This window comes from Diachasma alloeum, unplaced genomic scaffold (assembly GCF_001412515.2).
Source record: "Diachasma alloeum isolate Michigan unplaced genomic scaffold, Dall2.0 Dall_scaffold_00196, whole genome shotgun sequence".
Taxonomy (NCBI): Eukaryota; Metazoa; Arthropoda; class Insecta; order Hymenoptera; family Braconidae; genus Diachasma; species Diachasma alloeum.
In genome coordinates this window covers 1,155,411-1,171,308 of record NW_021680361.1, presented here as the reverse complement: position 1 = coordinate 1,171,308, position 15,898 = coordinate 1,155,411, and the positions used below count along the sequence as shown (strand labels likewise).

Here is a 15,898-nt window from a genome sequence, read left to right as displayed (position 1 = left end):
TTTCAATCGAACAGATATTCTTTTGCGGGATATCGTGACGCTGATAAATTGGATAATTATATGCTTTATTCGAAGAAGATATCTGATAATACAGACATTGCTTTGTATGTACTGAAAAGTAGATAGCAACAAAAAAAAAGTTTAGACAACTGATCTCATTCTTTTTCAATTGAAAACATTAAAATTAAATCGATATTTGTTTCTTACAATAGCATTTTCTTTTGCGATTATTCAATCGATGAACGATTTGGATCAATCATAGAATTTCTATTTCTTAGAAATTTTTTTTCTCAGTGTATAGAAAAAACATTCCTGGCCGGGAAAGTTGACTTTTCAATTGTTTATTAATAATTTTTTAATAGCAAAAAACTCACAGGAGTTCAGCTCGGACCTAAAATGTATGCAAACCCCTCCTCCCCTCGCCCCTCATAAGCGCATAGGCTCTAGTTTCAATAGGTTCGGCTTTGCCTTACTATCTCCGTCGAGTTGCAAGGACTCCCTTTTCATATTTATAATGCCCGACATATACATGAATTGACATATCTACAAGATGATGTATTTTACTCGATTTCCAATTAGAAATAGGTTTTGAAATTCGGGCCCATTTCCCTGACAATGCCATCTGTCGGTAATCTTATCGGAGTTTGTTCTCATTCAAGTTCGATCCGAGTTCGCCTTCTGGAAAATCGAGTCTCATCCGATTTCGATTTGAGTTCCATTCGAGATTCTCGTTCGTTCTTTTTTACATATAAGGATTGAGATGTTTTCTGCCGAATTTCTTGAGCTACAAATTTTTAAGTTTCTTTTGCTTGATTTTTTTTATGAAAAGAAGAGAACAATAGATTTTTTTTTCGTTTTAAAATTAGTCAATTTACAACTTCTGCATCGGGGGTTATTATATCTCAATTTTTTTATTTTAAAACCTCTCACATCAGGTTTATTGACTGTATTTGTCTCCCAGTATTATCTGCATTGGCATTATCGTTCACACGTGTGATAGTATGACCTAATGACACATCTCATTACTATAGCCTTGACTAGGTTGAGCAGATGCGGAAAACATTTCTAGAGTTGATAGATTCGCAATGTAATTCACTTCAGGCGAATTAATAATCATATTTGGTTTTCGTAACGGCAACGGAAGTGTTTGTTTCATCTCATTATCCGGCGACTCTCTTTCCAAACGCAGGCATATGGTTTGTTTACGATCACGAGGCTGTGTTTGTGAATTATTAGATTTTCGCGGCCGTTACCGTTACCAAAACTGGATATATTTGTAAATTATCGAAGTCGTATATACCGGATTTTTATGCAACAAAAACGCGAATAATCAAGGATGATTCTTTGCGGAATAATACGTCGTCCACTTTGGCTGCATGTTATGAAAACCCTGTAGTCGTGGTAAAAATATGGAGTGGTTTTGCTGTAAACTGGTTGATGTTGTAATTTGTTCCTGTTGTTATTATTAGCTATTAAGTATTATCATATTTGAAGTATTGTCATGAAACTTGTTTCGTATCGTCCCATTTCGTGATGATTTTCCTAGAAAACCATGATTCTGCACAGGGGCGAGCAAGAATATATGAGGAATCTAAATAAAGATGCCAAGACTTTTCAATTTTTTGAATTTTTTATAGATTACATCCAATCATGATTAAATTGCAATCCACGACATGGGTCAACAATAGGTGCTTTCAGTAGGTTGTTCATTTTGAATGTTCAATACCCACTCACTTTTCTTCCTCAACATCTCTTGAATCTCTTGGAGTGACTTGCCCTTGGTTTCTGGAACTACTGCCCTTGTATAGAAAAACATGAAAAGTACGAGGAAAGCATACAAGAAGAATATGAATTCCTCGGATGTTGCATCCAACAGAGGCTGATAGGTTCTGCTTCCAATAAATGCAGCAAAAGCGTATAGAATATGTACTATGCATGAACAAATCTCTTTCAGTTCTGGTGAGAAAATTTCCCCCAGGAGACAACTAGGAATATGGGTGAGACCAAGATGAAGAAAGATCATATACAGCATGACTTCAGTGATCATAAGCCACTGAAGTGTCAGATTATGATAACCCTGTTTGAGTAAAAGAAAATTGACACCGATCAGAGCAAAGTTAACACAAACCCCGAGAGTTGAAACTGCCAGCATAGTTCGTCTTCCAAAATGATCATTTGTGTACATCGATATAAGACCGGAGGGAATTGAAACTATAGCTACACATATCACCACCAGAGAAGGAGCTATGACGTCAACTTTGAGACTCGTTAAAAGTATTTCCAGGTACAACATGATTGTGTAGATGCCACTGAGTTGCATGAAGATATGAATTGAGACGATGTTGAACAAAATTTTGTGATTCAGTGGTGTTGATAAGGTCCTAAATGACTCGATGAGTGATAATACTCGTGATTCTTCTATATATACTCTCAATGACTCCAGCTCAACTCTGACATCTTTCTGGCGATTGTACCACTTCAATGATTCTTCTGCCCCTTCCAGTAGATTCCTCTTAACTAGGTGGTGTGAACTATCCGGAAAGAAGGGAAAAGTAACCAAAAAAATGGCCGTCAATATGAGACTTATAATTGCGAAGATCCTCATGTTCACGTATGCACCCAACAAATTTCCCAATAGGACGCCTATGGCTTTCCCTTCAGCTATGAGACCAATGAGAGTACCCCTGATCTTTGGGTTCCCAATTTCCCCGATATAAAGTGGATAACTAGCGACATATATTCCAAAACCAACGCCACTGAATAACTTTGATGCGTAGATCAAGAGAACGGACTCGTTAATCAAGAAGCATGACCACACGAGAGCATACGGTACTCCGCTAAGAAGTACTGCCTTTTTGGCTCCAAATTTGTAGACTATCACTGCTCCAATGATTGAACCCAGTGGTTGAGACGAGTGAGATAATGAGGCTATCCATGACGCTTCGTCGTTGGTGATGGTCAATGATTCAGTGCCCTTCGTCAATTTTGCCAAATATGGAGAAGTCCATCCACCCACTAGGCCGGCTACGACGGAGAGTACATGAACTATAACATGAATAATTAATTGCTAAACGTAATAATGATGTTTCTTTCATTGAATGCCTTACTCGCAGATGCAGCAATCAATTGAGGCCAAATTTTTGATTCTTCTCCAGTGGTCATCTTAGTTGATATCATACTGATTCATCTTATTCCACTGATCACGGAATCTTCCACAATGTATTACGACCTAAGCTAACTTTGATATAATATAGCGACAGACTAGCGCCCCATCACCACCAATAATCACTGTATCACTGGACAGATTCGACTGAAGTAATGAGGAGTATTCTTAGGTTTCTGAATCATTCCGGAATTCTAATGCTATTCAGAGAGCAAAATTGATAATGCTATGATATATTTGAAAACAGGAAAAATGGAAATTACAATAACACGTTTTTTAATGCTTTGCGATATAATATGGTCAAGAGTTTTCAATTAGAAAATTTAATGGTTTCGCGATTAATTGTCATATTTACGGCATATTGGGACGTAAATCACGCCTGTTGTCTTAAACTCGCTTGTGGATAAGCAACTTAGATGTAAGGATGATTGTTCATCGGACTGTTGAATGTTCATCACGTCTGATGCTTGATAATTTGGTGCTGTTCGATTTTCGAGTGTCATGGTGATCCTGATTCTCTTAAGGGACGTAGTTGTTGAAGCAGCCAACCATTGTAGTCAAATTTCTTGGTTGTACTGTTCACGCTTGCTTTGCTCCTTTAAAATATGGATAAAGTCAAGAAAACTTACCTACGGGATCACTGCATTAGAATTTAAGGTCAAGCTCCATTTGGTTGAACACTGGATTTGCAAGAAAGAAAGAACAATTTGAAGCATATTGATTGACGTGCCTTTTATAGACAGGTGATCTTCCCTCCAATCTCACTGATGATTCGCACTTAAATAGATATCCAAAACAGGATTAGTGATGCCGTCGAGACTAGTCGATAATTATTTTGAAGAGATCATCACGGTCTGGAAAAACATCGAAAGTTTTGGAATCGTCGCAATCTCGAAAGACATTGGATCCGTACATCACGTCACAATTCCGGAAGGATTTATCTTGCCTGGATCTCGAGATTATCGGTTTTTCAAGTTCACAAGACGAGACGAGACAGATATCGAGACAAACATTTGAAAAATAGAAAATACTGAAACTCAGGCGTGATGGATTCTTCCAAGTTGGTGACGAGATGCACCGATCCAATGTCTTTCGAGATTACGACGATTCCTAAACTTTCAGTTTTTTTTAGACTGTGATGATCTATCCAAAATAATTCTTGTTTAGTCTCAACGGCATCACTAAACAGGATTAATCAATAATTGAACATCATATCTAAATTATAACTATCAAACTGGTTTGAGCGCCTGAAGAGGTAGCAAATCCATGCATGACCCGTCGTATGCAATTTAGATATTTAGATAAGATTTATATTGTTATATTTTTCATCATCTTACTAGGAGAACACGTAAGGAATTGAGGTAGTTCTCTACACTCGACCATTTAGGTTAATGTTGAGATAAACTCCAAGGTGAATAATTAGTTGCTGAATATGATGATGGTACTTTTCCACTTACAGGACTTCCGTGTCGAGCCAAGGAGCATAACTTTTGATACTTTCAAATTTGATAATGGTTAGGGAATCGTGGAATGTAAGGGCTATGATGGAAGAATGGGATCCATGATTCTGTATTGCAAGACCGGAAAAAAATTAATTTTAATGAATTCACTGTGAATAGAGTTTTCTTGATGAGAGTAACAGTATTTTTTCAAATTGTGCTTTTCCGAACACTGTTTATATTTTCTGAAATGTATACGATACAATTTATGCTATATATTATCATCAAGACAGCATGGAACTTTTCCGCAAAATAATCACAAAAATAGAAATCAAGTTAATCCTATGTTGAGACTCCATAGACAGACGGACTTCATCACTGTCATTATTCCTTATAGAATCAAAATTATAATCCTGATGACGTGTTAAAATTCCGATCGCTATACGCAGCATAAAGGTGAAAGAATTTTCTTGATATTTGGAAATTTTCATTGATCACTAGAAATCATGGCTACCTACCATCACTAGAAATCATCACTACCTGGGGAATGTAGGTCAAGCCATCGTGTTCTGACTCAGTGAATCATCTTTTGAATTTGATATACGATCATTTTTCTGTCTAAACATGTCCTGAATTTCTTTGAGCGACTTACCCTTCGTTTCAGGGACTGCAGCAATAGTATAGACGAACATCAAAAATAAAATAAAAGCATCGAAGAAGAATATGAATCCTTCGGATGTAGCATTTAATAGAGGCTGATAGCTTTTACCTGCTATGAATACGGCTGAAGCACTCACAATATCGGTGGCGCATGCGCTAATCTCCTTGAATTCTGTCGGAAAAATTTCGCTCAAAAAACAACCAGGTATAATTGCGATTCCGATATTGACAAAAAAGATGTATAACATGAATTCAGCAATAATTAACCATTGCAGACTCGAAGTATCATAATCATGTTTGACCAACAGAAATGTGATACCTATAGGAACGAAGATCACAGAAACCCCCAGGGCCGACACAGCAAGCATAGTGCGTCTCCCAAAGTGATCATTCGCATACGTCTTCAAAAGACCGCCAATGATTGCCACAATCCCTACACAAATCACAACTAAAGCGGGAGCCATGATATCAATCTTAAGAGACGTTAAAAGAATTTCCAGGTACATTGGAATTGTAGTGGCACCATAAAGATACATGAAGCTGTAAACATAAAGGATGATTATCAGGAGTTTCTGATTCAGCGGTATTAAAAGTTGCCTGCACGTATCCTTCAAAGATAATTTCTGTGGTTGTCCTACGTATGCTATCAATGTGTTCAGCTCATCTCTTACGTCTTTTTGGCGATTGTACCATTTCAGTGATTTTTCCGCTTCCCAATTTCATTCCTTCTAACTAGATAATGTGAGCTGTCCGAAATAAAATAAAAAGATGACAAAAAAATAATACTCATTGTAACAGCTATAATGGCAAAGGTCCTCATCGATAAATATGCAACCAAACAATTTCCCAACAGATGTCCAATGCCTGCTCCCTGAGCTACGGCACTTACAAGGGCACCTATGATCTTTGGTCTCCCTATGTCTCCTATATAAAGAGGGAAAGCGCAGCAAAATATCCCTCTAGCGAAACCGCTGACTATCCTTGCTACGTAAATCGATGGAACTGACTCTTTGTTTATGAAGCATCACCATCCGATGACATGCGGGATCCCGGCCAAAAGTACGGCCTTCTTAGCACCGATTCGGTGTACAATCATAGCTGCAAAGATCGAGCCCAGCGGTTGAGACGCGCGAAAAAGTGAGGCAATCCACGATGCCTCATCACTGGTGATTGTCAATGATTCTGCTCTGGTTGTTAGTTTGGCCAGGTAGGGCGAAGTCCATCCATCAACTATTCCATCCAGAATAGTATTTGTTAGTATTTGAAGATAATAGTGATGCTTTTTTTATAAACTGACTTACGCGTTGATGCAGCCAGCCATTGAGACCAAACACTCGATTTCTTTCTTATTATTATTCTTCGTTGTCGACATATTCATACATTTAATCAATCTTAGTAATCATGGAACCACAATATGTCACTATATGAACTAGCCCTGTTGCAGCATGATGACAGGGGTAAATCGTGTGGCCTCAGTACCGATAATTAGTACGTCACTTCGTCGATTCTTCCTCAGCTTAGGGCTTATGCAAATCTGCTCAAATTAATTCATGATATTATCTCACTATCTGCTCTGAATGGTGTTTCCCTGTCTCTGTTCGTTCGATGAAGGAAGAATAATACAGTTTCTGCAACTCGAAAGTAGTTTTTCTCTATCGAACTTTAATATTCGCTACAATAATTAGATACATCACACGTTTTTCTAACTAATCCTATAAGTTGCTTCCCTCTCATCAAAATCTATTCTTCAACTGTTACACTATCTGCAAACTGCAGAGCAGTCTGTAATTTTCCACACTGCTCTGTAATGTTTCGTACTTTCTCTATTATTCATACATAATCGAGATTAGATGAGAAGATTGGGTTAATAATTAAAAGTACTTCCATGTTTCAGAATTGTCACTGAATAGTTGACTCTTTAATTCACTGCGGCACAGAAAAAAATCTCGTTCCAGTAACATGTTTTTTAACATATCCGTTAATGATCTGGACAGAAGATCAATCGATCATAGTTCACGGATTATTAGTTTGGCGATATTTCTAGTTGAACGACTGAGGAAACTGAAGAACTGAGAAAACTTGAAAATGTAAAATGCGGCAAAGCTGTGATAATCTAACAATAAAAAAAAATTGAGAAAAAACCGATTGTGAATGAGTAATGGGCAAGTTGAGATGTCATGTGGTTGACTTGCCTGTTACTCATTGAATCTTCGGTTATGAATCTTTTTCCTTATCTCAATTCGTTCGTTGATAAGTTTGGTGTAGCATTTTTCTTCATTTTTACAAGAAAACATTTACAAATTATGATAGATTGAATAATCTGAATCTAAAAGTTCCGCCAGCAAGAGTGGATGATCAAAGTTTTCATTAGAATTTCTTCCAACGGTCCTGCTAAAGATCTTCCTAAAAGTTTTGCTGAAGCGTGTGCTCAAGATCCTACTGACCCTGATAGTTGATAAATTACTGACCAAGATAGTTGATAAATTAGCGAATGGCTCCCACTATGAACTGATTTTGGTAATTACCAATATTAGGAAAAATGTGAAGTATCTCCTTTGTGGACAATTGAATTACAGAAAAAAAAATCTTTCGTCGAAGGGGTTACGCGTGAATTCAGTCAGTCATTGAGACCAAACTTTTGATTCTTCCATTTTGTACAATCATTGGGAAATCACTGAGTGTGGGAGTTGTAATGGAAAAGCGAAATAGATGATTCTTCGATCCATGGGGAAGACTGGAATAAACTCCATTACAATAACACGGTTTATACCGTATGTGCACATTATATGGATAGGAGACAAATGTATCCTCCATAACGCATCGCCATATTGAAACAAACCAGGTATTTTTATTATTTATTGTGACATGATTGACATCCAACGATAGAAGTGGCGCCTGTTTTCCGTAGCTCGTGTATATAATGAATATGGCATGATAATAATTGCACTCATTGAGCAGTTTGCATCGAATAATAATTCAACTAATATTCGGTAAGTCCCCTCTGTTTGTTCGCGAGGTATCATAAAGAAGCTGATCCTGTCAAAGATGTACTTATTGGGCCATCGGATGGTGCACACTTTGGGTATGACCGATGGTCAATAAAAGTTGATCAATAAAATGGAAATGCGTAAACAAAGAAAGTAATGAAGAATCTTACGAATAGGATGATTGTATAGTATATTTCGATTTAAGTGCGACGGGCACCAAACACACGAGCTGAAAAATCCCCGTCGCACATATGTCGAACTGTATTTTTTGTCTGTCATGTTACGTTTAAAGAGTTGCGAACTGTGCCTTTTTTCGTTTATAAGTAAATGAAATGACTCTTCGTTTACGAGTAAATGAAAAAGCACTTTTCGCAGTAGATTACTAGTACATTATTTCATCAGACAATAAAAGCATTATTTGATAAATGCGACTTTATAACCTGAGCCGATAACGAGGATTGTAATCACATGAGTCAGATAATACTTTTATCGCCGTGTGACACAATATTTTATATCATTAGGCCCAAAAAGCGCGATCTAACTGAGCGAAGGGAGAGAACTTTTGATATTCGGATTTTTCAAGTGTTTACTCAACGTTATGATTATATCTCACTAACTTGATAAAGTAGCTTGAGTCGTCACGTTTTCAACAGGTGAATAATTCTCTGAATTCGATATTCGTTCATGTTTCTGTCTGAACATATCCTGAATTTCTTTCAGCGACTTGCCCTTTGTTTCCGGGACTGCAGCAATCGTGTAGACGAACAACAAAATAGTATATTGTGTCATTAGGACCGTAGACGGAGGTTTTCGATGAGTGTGAAGTTAGCAGCACGAGGCGTCGGTAAGGCAGTGACGAGGCTCGCCGAAGGCGAGCCGAGTCCTGTCTTACCGACTGCCGAGTGCTGCTAACTCACACGAATCGCAAACCGACGTCACGGTCCGTATGATATATACTATTTTTTGTCACGAAGGCCCGATGAAGGGGAGGGGGTGGGGTGGGGTGGAGGTGCAGAAGCGGGGTCCTGGGGTCGCAGGCCCCGGCGGGGGGTTTGGGGGGGGCGAAGCCCTCCCCACTGAAGAAAAAATAAATGACAAAATAAAAAAAAATACTTACATGACAAAGTAGATAAAAATCTAAATTGCCTGTGAGTTTTTCAAGAATATCTCGGAAACTATAGCGAGTTTTTTCAAAAATTCGGGGGATTGAGGGGGGGGGTCGTACATTGAGAATCCTCGTTGAACAATCCCACCCCCTACTCCCCCAAATTTTTCAAGGAAAATTCTCTCAAACCAGCGGAAAAGACTCACCGTCGAGCTAAACGGCAACGGAAGGGGTGGGGGATTATTTATTGCTCCAAAAATAAACTGCTATTTCTTTAAATTTCATTTTTCTTTTCTGTCGACCAAAAACATTGAACAAAAAAACTCCGCTTGTCAAGAACATTCTAAATTCTGTCAAGAACATTCAAAAATATATATAATCTATTCGAAATAAAATGCAGTCGATGCGGTATAACCATATAACCCCAATATGGCGACTTACTCCCTAGCAAATCACTACTATTGAGACCATCGGCAGTGGCGGGGGCGCATCTCAGTGGATTGTACGATCCGCCGAGTTTTCATGTAAGCGACCATTGTAATGGCTCACTTTATGTTGTATTCCTACGAATGTTTTGTGGGTTACCCATCTAGAAACTGTATGAATTTTCGGACCAAGGACTGGTAAGTCTCACTTACCATATCTGTACCTCGTTTTACAGACCTGGTATGCTAAACGCCATTTACCCCCTCTCAACACAGCCCCCGTAAGCGCACATTTTTCGGGCCTCAGTGACGAAAATAAAATCGAAGCATAGTGGAAGAACAGAAACTCTTCGGATGTAGCATCTAAGAGAAGCTGATAGGTTTTACCTTTAGCGAATGATGCTAAGGCACTCACAATTGGCGGCGCATGTGCCAATTTCTTTGACTTCGGTTGGAAAAATTTCACTTAGGAGACAACCTGGGATAATCGCGATTCCGATATTAATAAAGAATATGTACAGCATAAATTCAGCAATAATTAACCATTCAACCCTGAAAGTATTATAACCATGGTTGACCAACAGAAATGTGATACATGTGAGAACAAAGACGACAGACACGCCCAGGGCAGAAATAGCAAGCATGGTTCGTCTCCCTAAGTGATCATTTGTATATATTGTTAAAAGACTGCCAATGATTGCCACTATCCCTACATATACCACAACTAAAGACGTAGATATGATATGAACCTTGAGAGATATTAACAAAATTTCCAGGTACATTGGAACTATGTTAGCGCCACTGAGATGCATGATGACGTAAATACAAAGGATTATTATCAAGAGTTTTTGATTTGATGGTGTGAAAAGTTGCTTGGACCTTTCCTTAAAAGATAATTTCTGTCATATTCCTATGTATGCTATCAGTGAGCCGAGCTCAACTTTTACGGCTTTATAGCGATTGTACCACTTCAATGATTCTACCGCTTTCTCAATTCTATTCCTCCTAACTAGATAATGTGAACTATCAGGAATTGAGTGGAGAGATAACAAGAAAATGATACTCATTGCAAGGCCTATAATATCGAAGGTCCTCATCGATAAATATGCACCTAAACAATTCCCTATTAGACATCCAAAGTCTGTTCCCTGGGCTACGGCACCTACAAGGGCACCTCTGATCTTTGGACTCCCTATTTCCCCGATATAAAGCGGAAAAGAGCTGCAAAATATCCCTATACCGAAACCGCTGACTGTTCTTGCTACATAAATTGATGAAACTGACTCTTTGATTAAGAAGCATGACCATCCAATAGCATGCGGAATGCCGGCAAGAAGGATTGCCTTTTTAGTTCCGATTCTGTGTATGATCGCAGCTGCAAAGATCGAGCACAGTGGTTGGGACGCGCGAAAAAGTGAGGCAATCCACGATGCTTCATCATTGGTGATTTTCAATGATTTTGCTCCGGTTGTCAGTTTCGCCAAGTACGGCGATGTCCATCCAATGACTAGTCCGTCCAGAAAAGCTAGAAGAAGGACTGCAAGATGAATGATTAGTATTTGAATATATTGAGAATGCTTCTTCTGTCAACTAACTTACGTATTTATGCAGCCAGCCATTGAGACCAAACTCTTGATTTTTTTTTCGTATTACTCTCCCTCGTGGACATGTTGATTCATCTGATCAATCTCATCAATCATGGAACTTTTCAAAATATGTTACGATATGAACTAGCTCCGTTACAGCGTGTCCTGACGTATTAGTTTGCTTCCACGTTTCGTTCTTAATTTGTGCTTAAGCGACTGACTAAACATATTGACAAGTGATATGTTAGTTTTGACATCTCAAATATGACGTGTGTAGAAGAGCTCCACGTATTGTCAAATATTACCTGTCGATTCGAGTTATGCTGGTGCTTCTGTCAATCCATCGAACCATCTCACCATCTACCAGCATACGCTGCTGTGCTTCATCAGGCAATAATAGTCTCACTTCTTTTGTTCGAAGAACAAATGATGATGAGTGTTTGCAATCCGAGAATAGCTTTCGCTGTATCCAACTTTATTACTTACCGAGATAATCAAATCAAATTAAATCACATCGTTCTTTATCTGTTCCTCAACAGTTACATGATCTCCAAACTGAACTGCTGTTTACAACTGTCCACACTCTTCTTTGCCGTTTCGTATATGTCATATGCAACTGACTCGGATATTCATCTCTGCAATTATTCGTGTACAACTGAACCGAACTCAGATGGAATGATTGCGGTGATCAGTGCGAACTACTTCCAGATTTTAGGATTGACACTGCATCGTCAAACATAGATGTTGTAATGGAAGAGAAAAATTTCTCATTCTCCAATCTAATGCAACACTTACCAAAATCCTGTTATAATAACACGTTTTCTAACTCATCCGTGGATGATCCGGCCGGAAGGTGAATAGATAATATAGTATGTGTTGCTGTTTTAAACCTGAAAGTGGTGCTTGTTGTCCTTGGCTGGTATATATATCATCAACTCCCATATAGTAATGATTTTTACTCAGTAGGCAAGTCGTATTTGATAATGTCACTGTTGATGGTTAATGATTCAGCTTTGTTCATTTGCAAGATCTGATAACGTTGCAGTATAGCACCTGAAGACTTGCTTTTCAAGGCAGAAAATCATTAAGGCCAGTTCAACGTGTGAATGAAATTGAAGAATCCGTCATTTGACGATAAGACAGTTTTCTCCGTGTCTGAGAAACTAGGCAGTTCAAATCCAGGAATGAGATGTTTGAGGTATGTTTTTCATTAAAAAATACAATAGTGTGGCAGTAAATTTTTTTTGATGACAGCAGACAACTAGGCATTTACTATAACCATTTGATGAAACTCTTTTAAGGAAAATTTCTAATGATTTGACTGCGATCCATTTTTTTTGAGGGAGTAGGAGGAGCGAATTCGGAGAATGCGTCTGCATTTTACTACCCCCATTAGGCGCTCACGCGGGCAATATTTCGAATAATTGAAGCCATAAAATAAAAATACTAAGCATTTAATTTTCGTTTTACTGAATTTAACGCATTAGTATAGAATTTTAATCATTATGTTAACATTTCAATACATATTTAGTTAATTTTGATACTTTACGTCAATACTTTTTTAGTTAACCGAATTTTTTTATCAAGAAACTTTTTTTATTATCAACGTGGTTTTGGTTTTCTGGTTTTAAGATTCACCTCAGTTCTCTATTTTCTTTATTCTGATTCATTATCCAATTCACCTTATGTCAACAAAACTAGAATCTCTCTCCATGCCAGTCTAGAGGGAACTGAATTTCATGATTGAAAATTCATATCTAGAGTATTTTATAATATGTATTGGCTTTCCTGGATTAGACAGAGAATACTTCCTCGAAGATAACGTTACAGTGTTTATTCCGGGGCCTGTGGATAGTATGAGGAGAAATGGGACTGTAACGAGTGCGACTATAGCGAGGGTCTATAATTTGTTTCTTTGGCTAGCCTCATTTTCCACCTTTTCAATTCCTTGGATTTTCAATAGCAAGAAAAAGAGAATTCGCTAACTTGCTTAAACTTTCAATAAAAGTCAATGAATTGAAAATTCAAGAAGGTATAGAGTTTAATTTTTCTGATTCCTATCGATTTTCATGAAATAATTGAGCTGAAATTTCGAATAACTCCGATGTTTTCACTAAATTATGAATTCCAAATGACGACACTATATAAAATTTCAGTAAAAGGGTGACTTGATTTAAGTTTCCACTAGGTTTACCAGAAATTTCAATAAAAAATTTTCAACAGTTCAGCGAAACGCATTATAGAAATCTTAAATGGAGATGGAAAAACATTTTTAATATGTATCATTATGATGACAACTTGCTAGAGTAAGAATATACATCAATCGTTCCCACTGGATTGATAAGTTTCCATAATAAGCATTGGTTCTTTTTTCTTCATCAACATTGTCTGGAGCTCTTGAAGACTTTCCCTTTGTTTCAGGAATCATGACTATGGTATAAACGAACATGAGAAATACAAGAAAAGCATGTGAGAAGAATATGAATTCTTCGGATGTAGTATCTAATATAGGTCGACATCTTTTGGTTGGGAGAAATGCAGATAAAGCGCTTAAAACCCTCTTATACTTGGCTATGCATGCGCCAATATCTTTCAGTTTTGATGAGAGAAGTTCGCTCAAAAGACAGCTAGGAATATGCGAAAGTTCGATATTCAGGAAGAAAATGAACAACATGAATTCCGCGATTATGAACCATTGGAAATTAGAAATGTTATAATCACGTCTGAGCAATAGATAATTGACACCTATGAGGACGAAGTTGACGGACATCCTCATTGTTGTTTATCACCAGAAGACCTCCAATAACAGCTTTTACACTCACGCATACCACGACTAGAGAGGGAGCTATGACATTAATGTTCAGAGTCGTCAAAGTATTTCTAGATTACAATCCCTAATGTTTTTCGATTGTAGGCTGCAGTGATCACGCGGGGAGTGTGTGGCTCCGGCGGTCATCCAAGCTAAACAGCGTTCAGTCTGCCCAGTACTTGGATGGGTGTCCGCTTAGGCACACTTAACCGCGTGGGACTACAGTCACTAGGCACGAATGTAGAGAACCACTGTGCCCATTGAGCATTATCGGCCGGCTGCATGACTGAGGTCTTCCATGGTTTCCCTCAGTCCAGGCCAGATGGGTGCAGTGGGGGAAGTCGGCCCATGGTAACGCAGAGGGGGGAAAAACATGAGAGATAAGAGAGGAGGGAGAGGCAAAGCAGGTGTGGGTGTCAAATCGAGAAAAAATACTTCGATAACACCAAAGTAAAAAATCAGGCCCAGTCGCTCGCTTCGCTCGCTCTCTCGTTGGGGTGTGACCGGTAGAGATTGGTGGAATTGAGTGTGACCCATTATGGGTCGAACCAATAACTTCCCGACAGATTCCTCTTTTTCTGTTCTTTAAAAAAACAAGCAGGGGGCCGAGCCTATCCGACAGAAGGCATGTGACCCTTACTTAACGCGTTATTAGTCTTGACATTCCTTCATTTCTGCCAATTCCATTGGTAGTATGCTTCCGAATGGATCCGTTGCAATTCTATTTCAAAAAACTTCGATTGCAAGAGGAAAACACACCATTCTCATAATAACCTTCCTTTGAAGTGGAAAGATATAAAAATGAGGTTTTTACATTTGTTGATTTCTTTCTTTATTCTATTCTATCAATTTTCAGTGTTTTCATTTTTCCGAATTTCAGGAATTTCAAATGAAAAAGAAATTGCAAAAATTGGTCTGGGTTGTTGGTCGCTCGCTTCGCTCGCTCCCATTGCTTTTCAACTTGAGTGGGTTAACTTTAAAGTTGAAAAATTGTCAACTCCAAAATTTTTCAATTTTAAAGTTGACCCACTCCAAACTTTTCGAACTTCAATGCCAAACTCACTTCAAAATTCGTCAACATCAAATTTGACCCACTTCAAAATTTTCTCAACTTCAAAGTTGACCCACTCCACAATTTTTCAACTTTTTTCCCCAACTCTTCCCTTTTTCAAATCGCAAAATTCCAAAGTTTTTTTATAAAAGTAAAAAGTTGACCCACTTCAAAATTTTGCAACTTCAAAGTTAACCCACTCTAAAATTTTCCAACTTTGCCTTTTTTTAATTGCAAAATTCGGAAGTTTTATTTCAAAAACTCAACAACCACTGAGGCGATTTCGCTCAAAATCCAACGAGAATCGAGTTATGTGGAGACGCATCGATTACACAAAATTAATTAAAATCCCATCGTTACCTTAGGTAAAATGGTCGAATTTTTATGAAATTAACGCTTTTTGGCATTTTTTTACAAGTTTTATACGGATAAATAGAAAACCGCTGAGTCAATTATTTTCATAAACTAATCAGTTCTAAGTTACATGAACATGCATCGTTTGAAAGAAGAAAAAAATCAATTGCTTCAGTCGTTCAGGAGATATCGTTGGACAAAATTTTGGTCACATATGTACACATACACACACACACACACACACACACACACATACAGACATGTCTTCAAAAATGTATCAGGATGATTCCGGAGGTCGAGAAATGTGGAGAAATCATCG

The 15,898-nt window shown here is 38.0% G+C and overlaps 2 protein-coding genes and 1 pseudogene across 7 annotated transcripts in view; 1 reads left to right on the top strand and 2 right to left on the bottom strand.

Annotated features, from left to right (window-relative positions):
* Positions 1–15,898, top strand: part of LOC107048707 (disks large 1 tumor suppressor protein) — a 616,903-nt gene that overhangs the window by 83,603 nt on the left and 517,402 nt on the right. The gene's annotated exons all lie outside the window — the stretch shown is intronic.
* LOC107048711 (facilitated trehalose transporter Tret1) lies at positions 1,612–3,310 on the bottom strand. Its single transcript, XM_015272047.1, has 2 exons — positions 3,108–3,310; positions 1,612–3,045 (listed from the first exon to the last, which is right to left on the bottom strand). The coding sequence occupies exons 1-2, from the start codon at positions 3,175–3,177 to the stop codon at positions 1,679–1,681; spliced, it is 1,437 nt and encodes a 478-aa protein (XP_015127533.1). The 5' UTR covers positions 3,178–3,310; the 3' UTR covers positions 1,612–1,678.
* LOC107048720 lies at positions 8,804–12,209 on the bottom strand (annotated as a pseudogene).

Excerpts from the sequence above, each read along its gene's own strand:
- LOC107048711 (XM_015272047.1), bottom strand. The coding sequence starts at position 3,177 with ATGATATCAACTAAGATGACCACTGGAGAAGAATCAAAAATTTGGCCT. Across the intron at positions 3,046-3,107 it reads ATTGATTGCTGCATCTGCGA|TTCATGTACTCTCCGTCGTA; the intron begins GTAAGGCATTCA and ends TTCATGTTATAG.